This window comes from Loxodonta africana, chromosome 7, assembly GCF_030014295.1.
Source record: "Loxodonta africana isolate mLoxAfr1 chromosome 7, mLoxAfr1.hap2, whole genome shotgun sequence".
In the NCBI taxonomy this organism is placed as follows: domain Eukaryota; kingdom Metazoa; phylum Chordata; class Mammalia; order Proboscidea; family Elephantidae; genus Loxodonta; species Loxodonta africana.
In genome coordinates, this window is record NC_087348.1 from 73,926,669 (window position 1) to 73,949,231 (window position 22,563).

The 22,563-nt window shown below is 38.4% G+C and overlaps 1 protein-coding gene across 2 annotated transcripts in view; it reads right to left on the reverse strand.

Moving 5' to 3' along the window:
- The window catches only part of IPO7 (importin 7), a 64,418-nt gene extending 44,643 nt beyond the window's left edge, over positions 1-19,775 (reverse strand). Inside the window, exons 1-3 of one of the 2 annotated variants that reach the window (XM_064288447.1) lie at positions 19,541-19,775; positions 5,158-5,239; positions 2,670-2,823 (exon numbers count right to left, since the gene is read on the reverse strand). In XM_064288447.1, the coding sequence (XP_064144517.1) occupies positions 2,670-2,823; positions 5,158-5,239; positions 19,541-19,624 (320 nt within the window). In that variant the 5' untranslated portion in view covers positions 19,625-19,775. The remainder of the gene's footprint in view (positions 1-2,669; positions 2,824-5,157; positions 5,240-19,540) is intronic. The other variant, XM_003412009.4, reaches the window with a different exon arrangement.
- Positions 19,776-22,563: the final 2,788 nt, after the last annotated feature.

The following is a 22,563-nucleotide window of genomic DNA, read 5'->3' on the forward strand; positions in this document are numbered from 1 at the left end:
TTCCATGGGTGTTGACTGTGGATCCAAGTAAAATGAAATCCTTGACAACTTCAATCTTTTCTCCATTTATCATGATGGTGCTTATTGGTCCACTTGTGAGGATTTTTGTTTTCTTTGTTTAGGTACAATCCATACTGAAGGCTGTGGTCTCTGACCTTCATTAATAAGTGCTTCAAGTCCTGTCACTTTCAGCAAGCAAGGTTGTGTCATCTGCATAACGCAGGTTGTTAATGAGTCTTCCTCCGATCGTGATGCCCCATTCTTCTTTTTATAGTCCAGTTTCTCAAATTATTTGCTCCGCATAGAGATTGAGTAAGTATAGTGAAAGGATACAAACCTGACGCACACCTTTCCTGATTTTAAATCACACAGTATCCTCTTGTTCTGTATGAATGACCACCTCTTGATCTATATACAGGTTCCTCATGAGCACAATTAAGCGTTCTGGAATTCCCATTCTTTGCAATGTTACCCATAATTTGTTATGATCCTCACAGTCGAATGCCTCTGCATAGTCAATAGATGTTGGTAAACACAGGTAAACATCTTCCTGGTATTCTCTGCTTTCAGCCAGGATTCATCTGACATCTGCAATGATATCGCCCTGGTTCCACATCCTTTTCTGAATTCGGCTTGAATTTCTGGCAGTTCCCTGTTGATATACTGCTGCAGCTGCTTTTGAATGATCTTCAGCAAAATTTCACTTTTGTGTGATATTAATGATATTGTTCAATAATTTCCGCCTTTGGTGGGATCACCTTTCTTGGGAATAGGCATAAATATAGATCTCTTCCAGTCAGTTGGCCAGGTAGCTGTCTTCCAAATTTCTTGGCATAGATGAGTGAGCACTTCCAACGCTGCATCCATTTGTTGAAACATCTCAATTGGTAGTCATTGTTTTTCACCAACGACTTCAGTGTGGCTTGGACCTCTTCCTTCAGTACCATCATTTCCTGATCATAAGCTACCTTCTGAACTGTTTGAACACTGACCGATTCTTTTTGGTCATTTTTAGCGATTCTATATATTCCTTCCACCTTTTATTGCTTCTTGAGTCGTTTAATATTTTCCCCATAGAATCCATCAATATTGCAACTTAAGCCTTGAATTCTTCTTTAGTTCTTTCAACTTGAGAAATGCAGAGCGTATTCTTCGCTTTGGTTTTCCATCTTCAGGTCTTTGCACATTATTATAATACTTTGCTTTCTCAAGCTGCCCTTTCAAATCTTCTGTTCAACTCTTTTACTTCATCGTTTCTTCCTTTTGCTTTAGTTACTCAATGTTCAAGAGCAAGTTACTTTCTTTCCTGTCTTTTTAATTACCTCTTGCTTTCTTTATATGACGTCCTTGCACAACTCGTCTGGTCTTCGATCATTAGTGTTCAATGCATCAAATCTATTCTTCAGATGGTCTCTAAATTCAGGTGGGATATGCTCACGGCCATACTTTAGCTCTTGTCGACTTGTTCCAATTTTCTTCAGCTTCAGCTTCACCTTGCGTATGAGCAATTGATGGTCTGTTCCACGGTCAGCCCCTGGCCTTATTCTGACTGATGATACTGACCTTTTCCATTGTCTCCTCCCACAGATGTAGTCAATTTGATTCCTGTGTGTTCCATCTGGCAAGGCCCACCTGTACAGTCGTCATTTATGTTGGCGAAAAAAGGTATTTGCAGTGAAGAAGTGCTTGGTCTTGCAAAATTCTATCATGCATCTCTGGCATCGTTTCTATCACCAAGGCCATATTTTCCAACTAACGATCCTTCTTTGTTTCCAACTTTCGTGTGCCTATCACCAGTAATTAACAGTGCATCCTGATTGCATGTTTGATCAACTTCAGACCTCAGTAGCTCGTAAAAATCTTCAATTTCTTCATCTTTGGCCTTAGTGTTTGGTGCATAAATTTGAAAAATAGTCGTATTAACTGGTTTTCCTTGTAAGCGTGTGGATATTATCCTATCACTGACAGCACTGTACTTAAGGATAGATCCTGAAATGTTCTTTTTGACATGAATGCAATGTCATTCCTCTTCAAGTTGTTGTTCCCGGCATAGTAGACCACATGACTGTCTCATTTAAAATAGCCACTACCAGTTCGTTTCAGCTGACTAACACCCGGGATATCAATGTTTATGCATTCCATTTCATTTTTGATGACTTCTAATTTTCTTAGATTCATACTTTGTACATTCCAGATTCCAATTATTTATGGATGTTTGCAGCTGTTTCTTCTCATTTTGAGTTATATCACATCAGCAAATGCAGGTTCCAGAAGCTTGACTCTATCCATGCCATTAAGGTCAACTCTACTTTGAGGAGGCAGCTCTTCCCCAGTTGTCTTCTGAGTCCTTTCGACCTGAGAAGCTCATTTTCCAGGACTATAGCAAACAATGTTTTCTTGCTATTCATGAGGTTTTCACTGGCTAAATCTTCTCAGAAGTAGACTGCAGGGTCCTCTTTCCTAGTCTTAGTTTGGAAGCTCAGCTGAAGTCTATCCACCATGGGTGACCCTCCTGTTATTTGAATACTGGTGGCACTGCTTCCAGCATCACAGCAACATGCAACCACAGTACAATGACCTGACAGACACGTGGGGGCATAAAAAATATAAGTAAAAATAGGAGCTTTTAAACATCAAAATGCTACAGTAAGTTAAAAAAATATACATACCTGATGAGCTCAGGAGAGTGGATAATGGCTTCTACAATATTTTCTCGAATACAATGTCGATCTTCTTCTGGAATAGTGTAAGGGGATATATCCCCTGGTGCTGTTTCCCGATCAGGCCAATACTGTGTTATCATATTTTTCAAATATATAACACCTAAAATATAGATTAGTTTGATGAAAAAATGTTCACCTTATGCACTGTGAACATCCCTTGTAAGTGTCCACACCTCAACTATTTCTTTCAGACCAACCATTATCCTTTTATAAGCAAAACACCGCTGTTATTTTAAAAGCTACTCTGTACACATGGGGTTGCCAGGAGTCAGAATCAAATAGATGGCAACCAACAACAACTTTAACCAAGTTAACTCAAGCTGAGAGTGTGGCAAAATCTAAATTGCTAATAATGCTTTTCACCCAGCCCTCCCCAAAAAAGAGAAAAAAATTAAAATAAACAAAAAAGCTCAGTCACAAATATGTAGGAAAACAAAGTTATTTAAAATTTCTAAATTCCATAAAACATGGGCTCTTCTCCTCTGATTAGTAATTAACTCTTTAACTGGAGTGCTACTCCTATTTAACCAAGGATAACTTATACAACTTGGATTTATGCTGTAGCTTAGGAATTAAAATAACATCTTGTATTATTTCAAAAAAGATTACAATACTTTATAATACTCTTTCAACAAAAGTTTTGAGATAAATTACTTGCACAGTAAAAGAGCACTGACTCAAAATATATGGGTCTGACATATTCCCGATTAACACTATTTCCAGAATTTTGATTCTTCAGATCTAAAACAGAATAAAGATTAAAATGTATAATGTGATACAGCCCCTATGTCTTTCAGATACAGCCTCTGAGAATTTCTTTCCATCATAATGGATAAAGGAATGGGATACATGTACTTATTTGTACAATTTCAAGTCAGTGTCTTAAAAGTTTTTTTTTTTTTTCCTGGTCCAACAAAACATATAAACAACAGGGAACTGCACTGCAAAGATTTCATGATTCACAGTATAATCTATCCAGAATCCCTGAATCCAACTACAAAGATTAAACTTCCATATACCAGGCACTACAGAGTATCATTCAATTACTGATGTTGTTAGTTGTTGCAGGTCAGCTCCAGCTCACGGCAACTCCACTTAAAACAGAACGAAAAGTTGCCTGGTCCTATGCCATCGTCACAATTATTGGTATGCCTGATTCTAACGATGCAGCCACTGTGTATTTTAAGTGCCTTTTCTAACCTAGGGGGCTCATCCTCCACCACAATATTCCACTGTGACCCATAGGTTTTTCACTGGCTAATTTTTCAAAGTAGATCGCCAGGTCTTTCTTGCTAGTCTGTCTTAGTCTGGAAGCTTTGCTGAAACCTGTCCACAATGGGTGACCCTGCTGGTATTTGAAATATCATTAGCTGACCTTCCAGCATCATAGCAACACACAAGACACAACAGTATGACAAACTGATGGACAGGTGGTGGATTCAATTATTACAAGGATGCAAATTTAAAATTAATAACTGTATTTTCAAAAATGTGTAATTTAATTTTTCTAATATACATAATCGAATTTCTACAATAGGTTAAGATCCCTTCTAAATACCTAGGGCTTTCGACTTCTTAGTAAAAATTTGGGATTTAAAGGCAAAGGTTCTCATCTAGAAGATAACCAAATGTAAAAATGTCAACTTCACTAGTAAGAGAAATGACAGTTAAAATAATCAAAGCAACTCTTTTCTATTACATTAGAAATTAAAAAAAAAAAAAACAGATTTACTGCTGACCATGGTCCAGTGAAATTACTAAATTACACAGGCATGAAAAACGTTCCATTATAGTGCTGTTAACACTGGCTTTAAAAAAAAAAAAAAAAGATAAACAACTTACATTCATCCTTTTATTTAATTTAATGAGTACCTACAATGTATCAAGCAATATTTTTGACTCTAGGAATACAATCACGAAAAAAACAAACAAACTTAACTGAGCTTAAATTCTAAAAATTGAGAAACGGTTCACTACATATGGTATATTTTAGAAAATTATTCAGCTATTAAAATATGAAAACTAAGACTATAAAGAAAAGAGAAGTATTTATTATACAATGTTAAGTGAGCAAAAAAAATTTTTTGTTTTAAACAAATGTAATATAGGAACTGCTTATAAGCTCAGAAAATGCCTGTAAAAGCAGAACGTGTAACTACAAAGAGGTTTATGTCTTAGAATCACTTATCAGGGTAAGAAATTGAGAATACATATAAACATCTTTTGATAAACTCCACAATTTCTCTTTCCAGGTTCTCTTTTAATTCAACTAAATATTAAGGCACTTGCTGTGTGCAGTGAAAAACACTTGAGGGCAAACCGATTCTCAGAGAAGTAAACTGCTGAAGCGCCAACTCAAGATACTTCTGTTATTCAGCTATGCGCCTTTTAAACATATTTATGAACACTCAAGAAAATAATTCAGGAAACTTGCCTGCCTGTCTCACAGGTAATTCCAGTTGTTCCGACATAGTGATCTGAAGCAGTGTTGACACAAAATTCAGAGACTTGTGTGCCTACAAAGAAATACATTTTAAGTTTCTGCAAATAAACATACTTTAAAGTATCAGATCCAGTGAAATTCAATACTCCTCCACTGCTTGGCTGGCACAAAAGGCAATCCACAAGTTGTTCCCAACCCTATTTGCCATCACTTCCCTAAGTAGAATTCAAACTAATTTAATAATCTAACTACTAAAACATTTTGCTTTTGCCTGTATACTGTTAGACTTTGCATTCATCCTAGCTAATACTCTTAATCTACACTTAAGGCAGCAGGTAAAAAACAGTATCCTCTTGTGATACCTATTTCCCCAATTCAGAAATAATTTCTTCACAGAGACGTTTGGTGAACTGGCAAGACACAAACTAAATCACAAAAATTAATAGCTTTTGGGGGGGGGGGTGATTTCCATGTTAATGTTCTTCTTTACCGACATTTTCCCAAACATTCTGGAACACATTCTTACAAGCAGAAAAATTTCTTCCATGTTAGAACCCAGAGTAATACTTTATTCACTCCAAAAATATGTATTTAGAAGTTCTTTGTGCAAGGCTACTGAGAAGCTGAGAACAGAGGGCTGAACAAGACAACCAGGTCCTTATCTCACAGGAACTTAAGTGAAGGAACACAAGATAATCAAACAGATCATTTGGAAGAAACAGAGAGCATTACTGAAGACTCGAAAAGAGAATTTCTGAACCCAGACTTGAGGAAATATATCAGGAAAAGCATCCTAGAAGTAATGCCTAAACTTGACACCTGAATAGAAGAGACAGGCAGATGAAGGAGGAAGTACTCACACTTTCCAGCACTCAAATGAGATCATTTCATGGGCACAGAAGAGTTCACCACTATTACCTTCTACAGCATTCAGTATACCACTTTTCCTTGTCTCTCTCCTTCTCAGAAGAAGCCCTGGTGGTGCACTGGTTAAGTGCTTGGCTGCTAACCAAGATGTCAGCAGTTCGAGTCCACTAGCTGCCCCACTGGAGAAAGATGTGGTAATTTGCTTCTGTAAAGATTTACAGCCTATGGGGAAGTTCTACTCTGTCCTATAGGGTCACTAGGCGTCAGAGGCGACTCGACTGCAGTGAGTTTCTCCTGCTCAAGCTCCTTTATTGGTTCCTTATTCTCTGTTTACTCTGTAAATGTCAGAACTTACCAGGACTCTGTCAGAGGCCACCTTTTCTTTCCCGCTTCCCAGGTGATCACAATCAGTCCCATGTCTTTAAATATTATCTATATGTTAATTGCTTATTTCCAGTCCAGACCATTATTAACAGACCTGCCTATTTAACATCCCTGCTTCATTATCCCACAGGCTTCTCAAACTTACACTGTTATGCTCAAAACATCTTTTCCCCTAAAACCTGTTACTCTACTCCCCTGTATCACCTCCCCCATCACTACCCTGAGTTCATATCAGAAATCTGAACTTCCGCCTCTTCACCCCCAATTCATTATTATCAAATCCTGTCAATTCTATATCCAAAATGTTTTAATACATCCACTTTCTCCATTCCCATTAATACCACCCAAATCCAAGTGACAATCATTCCTCTTAATCAAACTATCTGCCCCCAATCATTCTTCTTAGCTGCCAATGATCTTTTAAAATTGTAAATCAATCTTCTTAAACAAACCTGTTACCAACTTTCTACTGCACTTACAATAAAATTCCAACTCCTTCTCAAAGCCTATATTATCTTGCCTCTACTTATTTCTTCAGCCTCATCTTAAGGCACTTTTTCACCTCCGGCAACACCTTTCCAACCTTATTTAGGATCTTTCAACAAGAAGCAAACATAGTGCCCCATTCAGAGTCTGCACACGCTATGACTTTTTGCCTACAACACTCACCTCTCATAAGCTAAACTAGCTCACAATTTTGCATTCCTGGGTCTCAGCTTAAACATTATTTTCTTAGAGAAGCCTTTATTGTCTAATCACTAAAGCAGGGCTTTGTATTACTCTCATAATACTCTTTTTCTTCATTAACACTTATCACATACATGTCCTTATATTATTTGTAGACAGGTTTTATGTCTGCCTCTCTCATTAATTAGACTTTATTAAACTCCGCTGAGAGTAGAGACTAAATGTATACACAGCTCCTCATTTGTTCAATTTTACTGAACAAACATTTTTAAAGAACCAACAAATGAAGCCTTGGAAGCAGGTATGATCACACAGGAGGAGGTGTGGCATGAGAAACGGTATTTATATTTAAAGACTAGACAGATGAGCCCACAAAGGACACTGTTATCCATACTATTATGGTACTTTTCAAATCATTTATACTACAGTGTATATCTTATCTCCTGGATAAGACACATCAAATTGTGAACTCCTGAAATGGATTTTTGGAGTCTGATAGTCGTAGTTTTGCAAACCTACACTATGCTACTTCCTGGCTTGTTAACCCTTGCGCAGGTTGATTTGAAAATGTAAGTCTCAATTACAAAATCAGTATAACAAAATCTACTTCACAGTATGGTTGTAAGGAATAACATATGGAAAATATTTTAGCAGATATCAGAACCTAACAAAGGTTTTATGTTCTTTATATGTCCACATGCAGTAGAATCTCATGTTTCTCAGAGAGTATGCTATAAAATAACTTCAGCATAAACCGAATATAATCAAATTACCCTTTAGTTCCTTAAATCACACATAAAATACAGCACATTTGGTTTCATATATACGACATTCTCTTGAGGTCCCAACACTGCACGTTTTCCTTCTGAGTTGGAACAGAGTACTTTCTATGATTGGAACCCCATACGAAGTTATTGGTTTAAATTTAAGTGTCATGTCAAAACTACAACCACTACTGCTTTTGTTGGCTGGACACATTCATAGCTATTTTTGTATGAGTTAAAAGCGAGCATATGATGCCCTTCGCTGTACCTTCCCATGACATAACAGATACTCCCTAAATGTTAAATGAACAAAAAAACTTAAATGTATCAACTTCTAACTTCTTAAGATTCAAACATAAAAAATAAAACCACAAGAATATTTGAAGAAAACAAAAGCAAATATTTTTATCATCTTGGTGGAAAGCCCTAAGCATGACACTAAAGGCTGAAAGTCATAAAATAGTTTTAGAATCAAGTAGATAAAAAATTAAAACATTTATTATACCCCCCCCCGAAAAAACAGCTGTTGCAGTCGAGTCAATTCTGACTCATAGTGACCCTACGGGACAGAGTAGAACTGCCCCTTAGGGTTTCCAAGAAGCGGCTGGTGAATTCAAACTGCCAAACTTTTGATTAGCAGCCAAGCTCTTAACCACTGCACCACCAGGGCACCAAACCTGTTGCCATGGAGTCGATTCAGACTCACAGTGACCCTGTAGGACAGAGCAGAACTGACCCATAGGTTTTCCAAGGAGCAGCTGGTGGATTCAAACTGCCGACTTTCTGGTTAGCATCCATACTCTTAATCACTGCGCCATCAGAGCTCCTGAATCAGTATAAACAAAGTTAAAAGGAAAATATCTGCAACGTATGACAAAAAGTTAATCACACCAAAAGAAAAATGAGCAGTGAATATGTACCAGTAAATTATAATAGGATTAATTTTAGTGGACAAAAGAAATCCCTACTCCGAAATACATGCAATACACCAAAGTTCTGGTGAGGATGTGAAGCAAATGGTGTTCTCATTCAATGCTGGTTAAGTGGATAAAATGATACAACTACTTTGGAAAATTGGCAGTTTTTAACATTCACCTACTTTAGAAAACAAAACCAAACCCATTACCACCTAGTCAATTCCCACTCATAATGACCCCATGTAACAGAGCAGAACTGCCCCATAGGGTTTTCTTGGCTGTAATCTTTACAGAAGCAGATCGCTGGCCTTTCTTCCGTGGCAATTTCACCTTAGATATATATCCAAGAGAAATGAGTGCTTATGTACACAATACTTGTCCACTGACAAGTGAATGGCTACACAAACTGATACAATGAAATAGTACCCAGCAATTAAAATAATAATAAATAAAACTAGCTTATAGAATCAAGCAACAACACAGATCTCAAAAACCTGATGAGAGAAAGAAGCCAGACTTCTTGAATATATACCATGTGATTTTAGTCACATGAAGTTCAAGGACAGGTAAACCTAATCTACAGTAACAAGTAACAGAAGTCAGAACAACGGTAACCTGCAGGGGGAAGAGTACTAAGAACAGTCTCTCAAAGGAACATTCTAGGCCAATGGAAATGCTATCTATCTATCTAATCCATCTAATCTATCTATCTATCCATCTATCTTGATCTTGGTAAAAATTCACTTATAATTTGAGCTTTGTACTATAAGTTATTTCTCAATTAAAAAAAAAATCAACAAAACTATTTTTTACCCAAATGTTCACAGCAGCATTTATTTACAACAGCCAAATGCAAACAATCTACACATGTCCAGCAATTGATGAAATGTACTATATTTACGCAATACTACTTGGCATAAAAAAGAAATGAAGTACTGATACATACCATAACATGGATGAACCTTGAAAACATCATGCTAAGTAACAGAAGCCAGTCATAAAAGACCACATACTACATGGTTCCATTTACATGAAATGTCTAGAACAGCCAAATCTATATACACAGAAAGCTGACTGGTGGTTTTTTAGAGTTGTGGGGTTTGAAAGGAAATGGGGAGGGACTGCTAACAGGCACTGGATTTCTTTATAGGGTGATAAAAATGTTCTAAAATTGACTGTGGTGATGGTTGCACGACTCTTGTGAATATATAAAAAATCACTGCATTGTACACTTTAAATGAATGAGTTATATGGCATGTAATTTATATATCTCAAGTCATTAAAGTAAAACTGAATTATGAAAATAAGACTTCATTTTATTATTTCAGGTTACTTTCACTGCCTTAAAATACACACACACACAAGTATAAACAAAACAAGTGCAATGCAAGACAACAGTGTTACTTTCAGACAGGTGAACTAGTCTAAGAGGAATAAAGAAAGGATACTTCTGCCAGGAGGAACGGCATGAGTAAACTTAACTTGGGACATCGGCTCACCGGGCTCCGTACAAATCTTCCACTCAGCTGAAATCCCTGAAGAAGAAAGTCTTGCATTTGCCCAAAGAGTTAACACATGGGCTTAAAATAATACTAAATACCGAACATCAGGCTCACGAAAAATTGAGAAAGAAAGTAGACTGGTGGTTGTCTAAAGTTGGGGGCTGGGACAGGGATTAACTGTGAATTGGCATAAGGGATCTTATTAGGGTGATAGAAATGTTCCGAAACTGGATTGTGGTAATGGCTGTACAACTTGATAAACTTACTAAGAATCACTGATTTTCACTTAAAACAGATGAATTTCATAGCATGCAAATAATACCTCAATAAAGTTGATTAAAATGAAGAAAAAAAAGGACCACATATCTATATAATTATAAAACACAGATTAAATGAAAGACATATTAACTCCACAAATTAGGAAAAAACATTTAAGCATTAGGTAATCACTAACAGCTTTCTAGAATTCTTGGGTATAGTAAATTATCACATATTACCTTCACTATTTTTATGAGAAACCTAAAAGTATCACTAGCATAAATCCTTATCACAAAAAAAACTTCAAAATTTGGATAATTGTGGTATTATTCTCCATAGTTTGGCAAACAGTGATATAGGCCTCAGAAAACACAAGAGATCTTTTACATGAGTGAAAGTATAAATATAACTTCTGGATGCTGGCACTAATTACAGTCCTGGTCTCCTCTTCGATCTCCTGGCTTCTAACAGTAGGAAAAATGAAGCAACAGATACAGGGATCATTCGCCATCATTAAGTAGAGCCAAAACTCATAATACTCAAGTTTAAAAGCTGGTAACCATAACACAAAACCACCTTCCTAGACAACTTCTGACCTTGTCATTATTTGTCATCAACCCAGATAATTTCACCATTCACCCTTAATGCATCCCCTTAAAATTCTTCAACAACCTCAACCTGATCTCCACTTTCTTTCATTTCATTCCACTTACTAGTACTTACAGGTCAGTACAACCTATTGCTTTCGGGTTGATTCCAACTCACAGAGACCTATGGGACAGAGTAGAACTGCCCATAGGGTTTCCAAGGCTATAATCTTTACAGAAGCAGACTGTCACACCTTTCTCCCACGGAGAGAATGGTAGGTTCGAACTGCCCACCTTTCAGTTAGCCAAGCGCTTAACAACCACTGCACCAACAGGCTCCTAGTGCAGGCACTACAGAGATTAAAAAATCACTATAAAGTAGGAGATTAATTCAAATTGAGTTAACGGTTAAAATTTAGAAGTTAGATCCTAAAGTGATGGGGAGGAAAAATTTTAAATCGGAAAAGTAAGTGTTATGTTAAACAGAATATTAGGAGAATGAAGAGTGGAAGGCAAAAGTGAGGAGATAAGTATGTTCAGTAAGTGTAGACTTTTTGGAAAGCTTTTACATGATTAGATTTATGCTAAAAGAAGATGAGGTCTTAAAGCAGTATGAAGAAAGCAATTCAAGGATAAATGACTATAAAACACAATGAACAGAAAACTATTAATATAAGAAGTAGTAAAGACCTGAAAAACCTCCCTCCAGAGGTTTCTTCCCCACTGCTTACCCTGCCCTCCAAAATAAGTCTAACTTTTACAAAAGAGATAAAAAAGCACTTATGTAAACAAATTTCCCTCAGTCCTGCTACCTTTTTAACCTAAAACCTTATTCCCCAACCCCTCACTAGCATTCCACTCATTAACTCTATAATCAGAAATTGCTTTTCCCAAAGTTATCAATATTTTAAAGGCTTTTTTTTGCCCCCCAAAGTCTTTACTCTGCCCAAAATCTCTCATTCAGAAACATCAACACTCCATCCTTTTTCTAATACTGCTTTACTTATTGCAAAAGAAATTCAAGCTCAATGGTAGGTGCTTTATAAAATTCCGGTAAGAAAATGAAAGCTAATCACCCACAACCAATGTTCTTCACTGAAATTCTCTTTTCTTGGCTTCTCTCCTACTTTTATGCACAATTCTCCACTCTCCTTTTCCCTAGGCTTCTCGAAGTCCCAAATAGGCATGCCCATAAGTTCAGCCCTGAATTAACCCCACACCTCTAGATCACACTCCCTTCCTCTATAATTAACTGAAGAAGAAAATCACCTTTCTATTGCTGTTTTCTCTCCTAAGCTTCAGTTCCATGTTCCCAACTACCTGCTAGACAGTTCCTCCTTGATGTTTACCAGCTCTTCAAAAAACAAACTTAAACCACTAGTATGTTTTCTCCCAAATCAATTTTCCTCTGGATCCACATTTTCCAATGTAATCACCTAATGGCAATATCTTTTAAAGTTTACTCTTTAACACAGTAACTTGTTATTATTTCTCTTCACTGAAATGCAACCAATGAGACCGTCAATTTGCTAACGCACTTTATACCATTTATAAGACAGAGAGAGAAGGCTCACGGGCCCTGTGACATCACATTTTACATAAAATAAATACAACCAGGTAATTTCAAAAGCCGAGGAACTTCTAACTTTTCCTTTTTTATTAAAAAACTTGACAATGGCAAATATATAGATTTTGCTTAAATGAAATATGAGGCATAATGGGGTTGTCATCATACTGAGTCAGGACTACCCTGAAGCTCTTACACTGTGTCCTCCTGCCTTTCATTACTGGTAATACTTAAATCCTTTCCAACTATGGAGTTTAACATCTTAAATATAAATTATCAAGGAACAGGAAAGAAAAAAAAAAACTACTTAAAACCAAACCCATCATAAATGTACCACTAGTAGAAACAAATAAATAAAATTATATATTCATCTACTATAACTGAAAAAGAAAATTAGTCTTTTCTTATAAATATTAATAGGACATTACCTTTCTTTCAAAAACCCTGTGCCATAATGGTTAAGATCTACAGCTGCTAACCAAAAGGTCAGCAGTTCAAATCCACCAAGCGCTCTTGGGAACTGTATGGGGCAGCTCTACTCTGACCTACAGAGTAGCAATGAGTGAAATCGACAGGACAGCAACGGTTTTGATTGGCGGGGGGAGGTGGCTTATCTTTCTTTCAGATCTTAACATGCTGTATCACTGAATAACTTCCTGTCTTACAGCCAAAGTATCCAGGGAGTTTCTCTCTCCTAAATTCAGAACAGTATATACTTCCACTCAGACTACAAATCTTCCAAAACTATACACTATATGCTCATAAATATTTTGCTGAATTTCTAGATATGCCACATTGTCCCACAAATATGCCATCGCTTTGCACTTTTCCAGACCTATCATTTTCATTCATTAAACATTTCACGAGCCCTGTAAGAGCTACAGCTGCTAACCAAAAGGCTGGCAGTTCAAATCCACCAGCTGCTCCTTGGAAACCCTATGGGGCAGTTCTACTCTGTCCTATAGAGTCACTATAAGTCAGGATCAACTCGACAACAGGTTTGATTTGGTTTTGGGTTTAATAAAATTAAAGCAAATTAACCATTTATTTATTTATAAGGTATATCACAGCAGTAATAGTAACCGTTTGTGAGTAACCTAGAAATAAATTGGTAGTTTGAGTTTAAAAGATAAACGCAAAATACCAAGAAACTTATAAAAGCTAAAGTCGCTTAGTTTTTCACATAAAGCATGTGAGAAAGCGACATTTCACTCTATATAACCATTTTATACCACATGAAGCTTAGGAACTGGGGGGTTTAAATGGCTCCTAGGTAAACCTCCTAATTCCACTTAGGGCATTTTTCCTAGCTGCAAGTATAGGCAAAAACCAGTTGAGATGACTGCAACTCACTGCAACCTCATGTATGTCACAGTAGGGGTTTCAAGGGTTGCTTTTTCAGGAGACTGCCAGGCCTTTCTTCCAAGGTAACCGTGGGTGGGCTGAACACTCCAGTCTTTCAGTTAGCAGCCAAGCACTAACCAGGCAGGGACTTAGGAGGAGGGAATACTGATGCTGAGACTGTATCTCCTTTAACCAAAATCAGATTTAAGAGTTTTCTCATCTAAAACTTTACATATAGCTCTATTATAGTCCTCATCATATGTACTGTGATGGTCAAAGAAATGTTTATACGGAGCTCCAGAAAGGTAGTGATTGTGTATTTCTTTGCATTTGTAACCGCTTATCTCAGTGCCTAGCACACAGATGTTTGAAGTCAAATGAACCAAACTGGGAACTATCATTCAGAATAAATACTTCAAATTATTTTTTCCTGGCATTACATTTAAAACTTCAATTTAAATGTAAGCTTCATTGTGAGTGGCCATCTAAGATACATCTATTGGTCTCATTCCACATGGAGCATAAGAGAATGAAGAAAACCAAGACAAAAGGAAAACACTAGCCCAAAGGACTAAAAGGACCAAATGAACCAGAGACTCCACCAGCCCAAGACCAGAAGCACTAGATGGTACCCTGTACCACCAATGACCACCCTGACAGGGAACACGACAAGGAGTCCCAGACAGAGCAGGAGAAAAATGTAGCCCAGAATTCAAATTCACGTAAAAAGACTAGACTTAATGGTCTGACAGAGACTGGAGGAGCCCCTGGAACTACTGCCCTGGGTCACTCTGTTAACCCAGAACTTAAACCATTCCCGAAGCCCACTTTTCGGACAAAGATGAGGCAGGACTATAAAACGAAAAATAATACACGTGAGAAGAAAGATGTGGCAGTATGCTTCCATAAAGATTACAACCTTGGAAACTCCATGGGGCAGTTCTGCTCCGCATTATAGGGTCACAATCAACCAGACAGCAATGGGTTTCGTTTGTTTGGAGATAAATTCAAAAGCAATTATATAAATTTTAGAGTAGAAGGGACAGTTAGCAATCGTCTAGTTCAAAAAAAATTAAAACAGTTAAGATAAAATGTAAGGGAGTTTGAAGCCAGGTGTTAAAAAGATGAGTTATGAGTTCACACTGTCCCACAGAAGGTCAGAATAGGGAAGGGTCAAAATGTAAGCTAGAAGATGGGAAAAAAAACTTCCCAGAAATGTCATTTAGGTAGACTTGAAGAGATTTAACCACAGGAAAAATTGAGCCTTAGGTGAGAAGACCTTAACAGGAGGGGTAGCAGCACAAGGAAAGATTTGGATATAGAAAGGTTTCCACTGAAGAACCCTGGAAGCTAAAAGAGGACGCGCACCAAAAGATTGTCGTCTATTATAAATCTGCCCAAAACCTTCAGAGATGTTTTATTTTACAAACTTAGAAACTCAGTGATTACTGTGTGTGTGTATGTATGCATGTGTAAGATATAAGAAAGGGCAGTCTTTTATCACCAAGCCCAAATCATCTCTGAAACTTAACAAACACTAATTATTTAATGAATCAATGAATACCAAATGTCACACACTTTAGAATACCTACACAGAACAAAGTATTTTAAAAATTCTACTTTAGATATACACAAGTCAACTAATCTCCAAAGAATATATAGCGTCTAAATGAGAAGTGACAGATAACCATAACACAAATATAACTTTTTTAAATACGCAAAGAATATTCTTAACATCTCTATTATTCAAGTTCTCATTTCTCTCTTTATTCAAGAAATATTTACTGAGAGCTTATTACATGCCAGGTACTGCTCTTATAATTGAGCCAACTGTCATGTTATAGTAAAGTTACCCACTAGTGATCTCAGTGTCTAAAGAATATGCGTGTCCAAACTTTCTCCATTAGTGTTGATCAGTTTCCACTATGATGTACAACTACTAAGCTAGGAAACTGAGGTAGGAAATTAACTGTATGGCACCTTGAATGTATGTTAATCAACTGGCACATATGTCATAACTGAAATAATCTGGAGAGGATATTACTAGATGCCAAACATGTTGCTAAACTTTTTACATGTATCATCTCAATTTACATAACAACCCAATGGCATAGATACTACTTTCTTTTTATACATAAGGAAACTGGTGCTTAGAGGCTAAATAACCTCACTAAGATTCCCCACAGCTAATACAAAAAAAAAAAAAACACTGGCTTGGAGGCTTACAATTGTATTTTCAAGAATACCTGTACTTTCCAATTTTTTTCTCCAATCTTCCAGGCAAAGCTTGCTACATGAAGATACTGTATTTAGAATTATTGGGAATGTGACATTGAGTTCCAAAATTATAACTGGAGTTCAAAAAACAAAAAATCAGACATCAAATACATAACAAACTACAACTACAGAGCAATCAGCGTTATGTTGCTGTTACTAGGTGCCCTTAAGTTGGTGAGTTGATTCTGGCTCATAGCAACACCATGTGACAGAGTAGAACTGCCCCCAGAGTCTCCCTAGCTTTAATCTTTATGGTTAGACTGCCTCATCTTTCTCCCAAGGAGCCACTAGCTAGATGGGTTGGAACCACCAATCTTTCAGTTAGCAGCTGAGCTCTGTATCAGCCATAATTACATGTATCTTGAAAATATCTGCCAAAATAGAATCCTTATTGTGGTCCCTAACAATCTAATGGAATTTCATTAATTTTATCTATATGTAATATTAAAAATTAAATACGCAAACATCTTTGAGGTGGGAGTGATAAAAGAATACTAAAAATCCTATCCTGTTATCTATTGTAACAGGAAGTCAGTAGATAAAGTCTAACATTAACAAAAAAGAGCAGAAGCAAAAGACAGAAATTCATGACCTTATGAAATTTAAAAATTATAGTGGAGAGAGCAAGTAAAATGTGTACGATAAGTCAATGCTACAGAGAAAAATAAGTAAGGGAAGAGAGTGTAGCAGTCAAGGAACTTCTCAGTGATAAGGGAACATCTAAACAGGAATGTGAAGCAAGTAAGAGAACAAGTGGGGAGATAACTGAGTAAGAAAGGTTCCAAGCAGATGTAACATTTAAGTGCTCTGAAGCAAGAGCAGTATTTTTTGCTTTTAACTATCTTAATACTTAAATAATATCTACAATTTTAGAGTCGGTGATTACTTCACTTAGCTAAACAGATTCATTCAAATGTCAATGATCTTATTCTTTTAACTAAATGAACCACAAACTAGCCGTTGTGGAATGATTCGTTCATCTCATCTTCTTCCCCAAGGCAAGAACAGGCCAGAAATAAATGTTACTACTTCCCGTTTCTTACTAGAGCTCCTTCAAAACTGACCTGGGATCTGTTTCCTAAATCAAGGTTTTGCCATAGTTCAAGTCACAGCAAAAAGTATTCAAATGGAAGAAGGGAGAAGGGGAAGCAGTGCATGAAAATGGAAGAAAGATTAAATATTATAACTAATAGAAGTTACCCTAGGAAAATTACTAAAAAAAAAAAAACCTAAGTATAATAATTGAAATTTGCAAAATGTGAACAGCTAACAATCACCCAAATACAGGGTAAATATCAAACCTTGTTTGACAGAAAAGATAAGGAGCATTCACTGTTGTAGATATTTTAAAACTCTGACAACAGGTTAAAGGGTAAATAAAAAATGCTTCAAATACTGTTTTGATTATTTATCTTCCAAAAACTAGCTTGTGCAACACTTACCCCAAGTCTCTATTACAAGATGTTAGTACACGTAACTAGACACTCAACACCTCCTTAAGGAATAAATTTATTTCAAATTAGCAGGAAGGGAACCAACTTTTTCTTCCAAATAATAAATTTTAAAAGTAATAATTACACACAATTATATTTAGTCAGAAACATGTGCTATCAAAAAAGTAGTGGTAGAAATCATTATTACTAAACTCTGAGGCTCTCTAGGTTTGTATCTGTATTTATACTTTATAAGCAAAATAATGTTCATCTTAACCTCAGTCGACCACAAAACAAACTAAAACATAAAGTGCTCCATATGCATTTCAAATCACTATTTCATATCCTCCCGAAATCTAAGTTCTCAAGGTGACTTTGAGCCTAAGAGTTTGAGCATATACAGTCTTCACTCCTGTATAGTATAATGATGGGCTTGTTTATATATTAAATAGATATAACTTTTCATTTTGAAATAATGCTACCCTTAATTTGTCTAAGTTCTCTGGGTGGTCTTAATATAAGTTCCTTGCAGGCAGGTATATCCAGAACATCACTGCACACTGAAGATGTTCCTTAGAAATATTCCTGCTGTTTCTAGTGAGTAGACACAAAAAAATGTTTTAAAATGACTTTTTTATCCCACCAGCTAAGAGGAGAATTAAAAAACTGAATTTCTATTTTAAAGTGGGGCTTCTTTTTAAGTTAAAAAAAAAAAACAAAAAACTGAACACTAAACCTCACTAAAGCTGCCAGATTCAGCAGCATACTAAAAGTTAACAACTAGAATATGAAGTTTCAGCTGCACTTTTAGAAGTCTTTAAAATAGACATTTATTTATAAAGTTGCATGAATTTAGAAACAATTAAAGATAGAACAATACAATATTCATAGGATAAAGTTGTTTTCCAAAGCCATCCAAAAATACGGGGGAAAAAACCCTCAGCGAATTTGACACGTATCAAGTCACTCAGATTTACATTATCTCACTTGACCATCACAGCAACCCTGTGGCCTAATTTTTTGAATGGGAAAAACTCCGAATCAAAAGAGGTTAAGCGACTTGCCCAAGGTCACTCAGCAAAATCAGCGATGCAGCTATACCTAAATGCGTGCACTTCGCTTGATGTTTCCACTAAATCACCCTGCCTCCCTACTGAGGCATTATTAGAGTAGAAGAGCAGTGTCTCAGATCCACAGGGATGGCCCGCACTACTCGTGCCCTGCCAATGAGGCGCGGGGCTTCCCTCTGAGACCTTTCCCTGGCATTCCAGCTGGAGAGCAGGAAGTTGTGCCACAGGGGCAGGACACCGATCAGCTCAGCGAAGTGACAAGGCTGACGGGCGCAGCCCCCAATGGCCCACCTCTGCATTCCCAGTAGCCTCTCTAGAACCGGCGCAAGGCTACTCCCGGAAACGTCTGAAAAACCTCCCCGCGAGTTTCGCCCCCTCCCGGGCGCGAGGAACGAGCTGGGAAGGAGCCAGAGGGCGCCGGCCACCCGAGCCAGCCATGTGTCCAGCCCGTCACGCCCGCCTCGCCTCAACCGGCTCCTCATGCCTCGACCGCAGCCAGAAGCCCAACTCAGTCTCCGACGCAAAGGCTGCCTGGGCCGCTGCCGCCGCCGCAGCCTCAGGCGCCCCGGCGTGGCACTCGCTGTCCGGTCCCCGCCCCGCCCCGCCCCGCCACTTGGGCCCCTCAGCCACGCTGCCCGCCCCTCGGGCCAGGCCCCGAGGTATCGGCCTGCCACAGTCCGCCCGCCGCCGCCGCCGTCGCCAGCCGGGCGTCCTTACTTCATTGAGCTGGCGTTCTGCGGCCTCACGCAGCGCAGGGTCCATGGTGCCCCGCAGGGCCTCGATAATGGTGTTGGGGTCCATCGCTGCGCCGACTCGGGCAAACCGGGGTCTCGGGTGTTAGTGGGCCAGGGATAGTGCCACTCACTGCGCACATGGACCGGCCGCGCTCCGCAGCGGCAACCGGCGCGAAAGGAAAGAGAAGCGCCAAGGCCCCGGATAGAACCTCTTCGCCTCAGCGTGGAGGCGGGAGAGTCTCCGGCCACTTCCTGTCGGCGCGCCCGCAGAGTATCTTGGGAGTTGTGGTCCGCAAAAGCCGTCATCTGAGCGGTAGCGCTTATTCAAATACGAAAAACGTTCAAATGCCTCAGAAAGAAAATTAATCAATTCTAAAAGATTCACATAATAATATGCCTATGCTGGTGGCCATAAGGTGAATTTGATGCGACTGGTGGTGCAATTCATTGCTACTGTTGTTGTTAGGTGCCGTCCAGTCGGTTCCAACTCATAGCGACCCTATGCGCAACAGAACGAAACGCTGCCTGGTCCTGTGCCGTCTTTACAATCTTTGTTACGCTTGAGCTCATTGTTGCAGCTACCGTGTCAATCCACTTCGTTAAGGGTCTTCCTCTTTTCCGCTGACCCTGTACTTTGCCAAGCATGATGTCCTTCTCCAGGGACCTACCCTACTGACAACATGTCCAAAGTATGTAAAACGCAGCCCCGCCATCCTTGCATCTAAGGAGCATTCTGGTTGCACTTCTTCCAAGACAGATTTATTCGTTCTTTTGGCAGTCCACGGTATACTCAGTATTCTTCACCAACACCACAATTCAAAGACATCGATTCTTCGGTCTTCCTTATTCATTGTCCAGCTTTCACATGCACATGATGTCATTGAAAATACCATGGCTTCGGTCAGGTGCACCTTGGTCTTCAAGGTGACATCTTTGCTTTTCAACACTTCACAGAGGTCCTTTGCAGCAGATTTACCCAATGCAATGCGTTGTTTGATTTCTTGACTGCTGCTTCCATGGCTGTTGATTGTGGATCCAAGTAAAATGAAACCCTTGAGAACTTCAATCTTTTCTCCCTTTATCAGGATGTTGCTCATTGGTCCAGTTGTGAGGATTTTTGTTTTCTTTGTGTTGAGATGCAATCCATACTGAAGGCTGTGGACTCTGATCTTCATTAGTAAGTGCTTCAAGTCCTCTTCACTTTCAGCAAGCAAGGTTGTGTCATCTGCATAAGGCAGGTTGTTAATGAGTCTTCCTCCAATCCTGATGCCCTGTTCTTCTTCATATAGTCCAGTTTCTTGGATTATTGGCTCAGCATACAGATTGAATAGGTATGGTGAAAGAATACAACCCTGACGCACATCTTTCCTGACTTTAAACCAATCAGTATCCCCTTGTTCTGTCCGAACAACTGCCTCTTGATGAATGTAAAGGTTCCTCATGAGCACAATTAAGTGTTCTGGAATTCCCATTCTTTGCAATGTTATCCATAATTTATTATGATCCACACAGTTGAATGTCTTTGCATAGTCAATAAGACACAGGCAAACATCCTTCTGGTATTCTCTGCTTTCAGCCAGGATCCATCTGACATCAGCAATGATATCCCTGGCTCCACGTCCTTTTCTGGAACCAGCCTGAATTACCTATGGATATACTGCTGCAGCTGTGTTTGAATGATCTTCAGCAAAATTCATTGCTAGTGGTTGTGTAATTGAAGGAAACCTTTTGAAAAGCAATTTGTCACGTGTTTCTAAATGCCATAAAAATGTTTATAATCTTTGACCAAGTAATCCTATTTTTGAGACTTTATCCTAAGGAAATAACTCAATATATTAAATATGGTTTGTGTGCAAAACGTATTTATCACATGAAACCTAAAAAACCAATATTTATCACATTAAACCCAAAAAACCAAACCCACTGCAAACTCATAGCTAAGCAAGCCCATAGGGCTTCCAAGGCTATAAATCTCTATGGAAGCAGAGTGCTACATCCTTCTCCCAAGTAGCAGTTGGTGGTTTCCAACACTGACCTTCTGTTAGCAGTCCAGTGCTTTAACCACTCAGGCACCAGGGTTCCTTATCACATTACATATTTACAATTATCAACTGCGGGCAATACAAAACATTTATGTAGTCGGGATAACAGCTTTGTAATGTGGGCAAAGGTTGGAAAACGCAAGTGAAAATATTTTCTAGGATTGTGAGATTTGGGATAATTTCCTTTTATCTCTGTAATAAAGTTATATAAACAGATTTGCAAGCCTTCAAATACAAATTTTTTAAAGATTTTTTATCTTTCAAAAAGGGGTAGGGGGAGGCACAAATGCCTGTCCCGGGAATCTTGGGTCTTAAAATATTAATACCTCTCATATACCGGCCACTCTGCCTGGAAGTGAGGTATAATTCCTACTTTACAAATGAGGAAACCAAGGCTCAGATAAACCCCCTGCACTAAGTTGATTCCGACTCATAGTGACCCTATGGGGCTGAGTAGAACTGCCCCATAGGCAGTAAACTTAAGGAGGCTGTAATCTTTACGAAGCAGACAGCCACGTCTTTCTCTCGCTGAGAGACTGGTAGGTTCAAACGGACAACTTCCAGGTTAGCAGGCAAGTGCATAATCACTGCGCCAACAGGGCTCCTTAAAGTTCAGATAGGATACTTAAATTACGAAAAGGCATAAAGTTTTCCTAAGAACACTCTATAGATAACTCTATCACTGTATTGATAAAATAAAGGATTTTTCTCGCCCTGCTCCACTCCCTAAATATTAAGGCCTTAAACACAAGAACTGTGTTTGATTCACCTTTGTATCTGCACCTATTTAAAAACAACAACAAAAAACCAAACCCATTGCCGTCCCGTGGATTCTGACTCATATTGACCCTGTAGGTCAGAGGACAACCGCCCCATAGAGTTTCCAAGGAGCATCTGGTGGATTCGAACCGCCAACCTTTTGGTTAGCAGCAGTAGCACTTAACCACTATGCCACCAGGGCTCC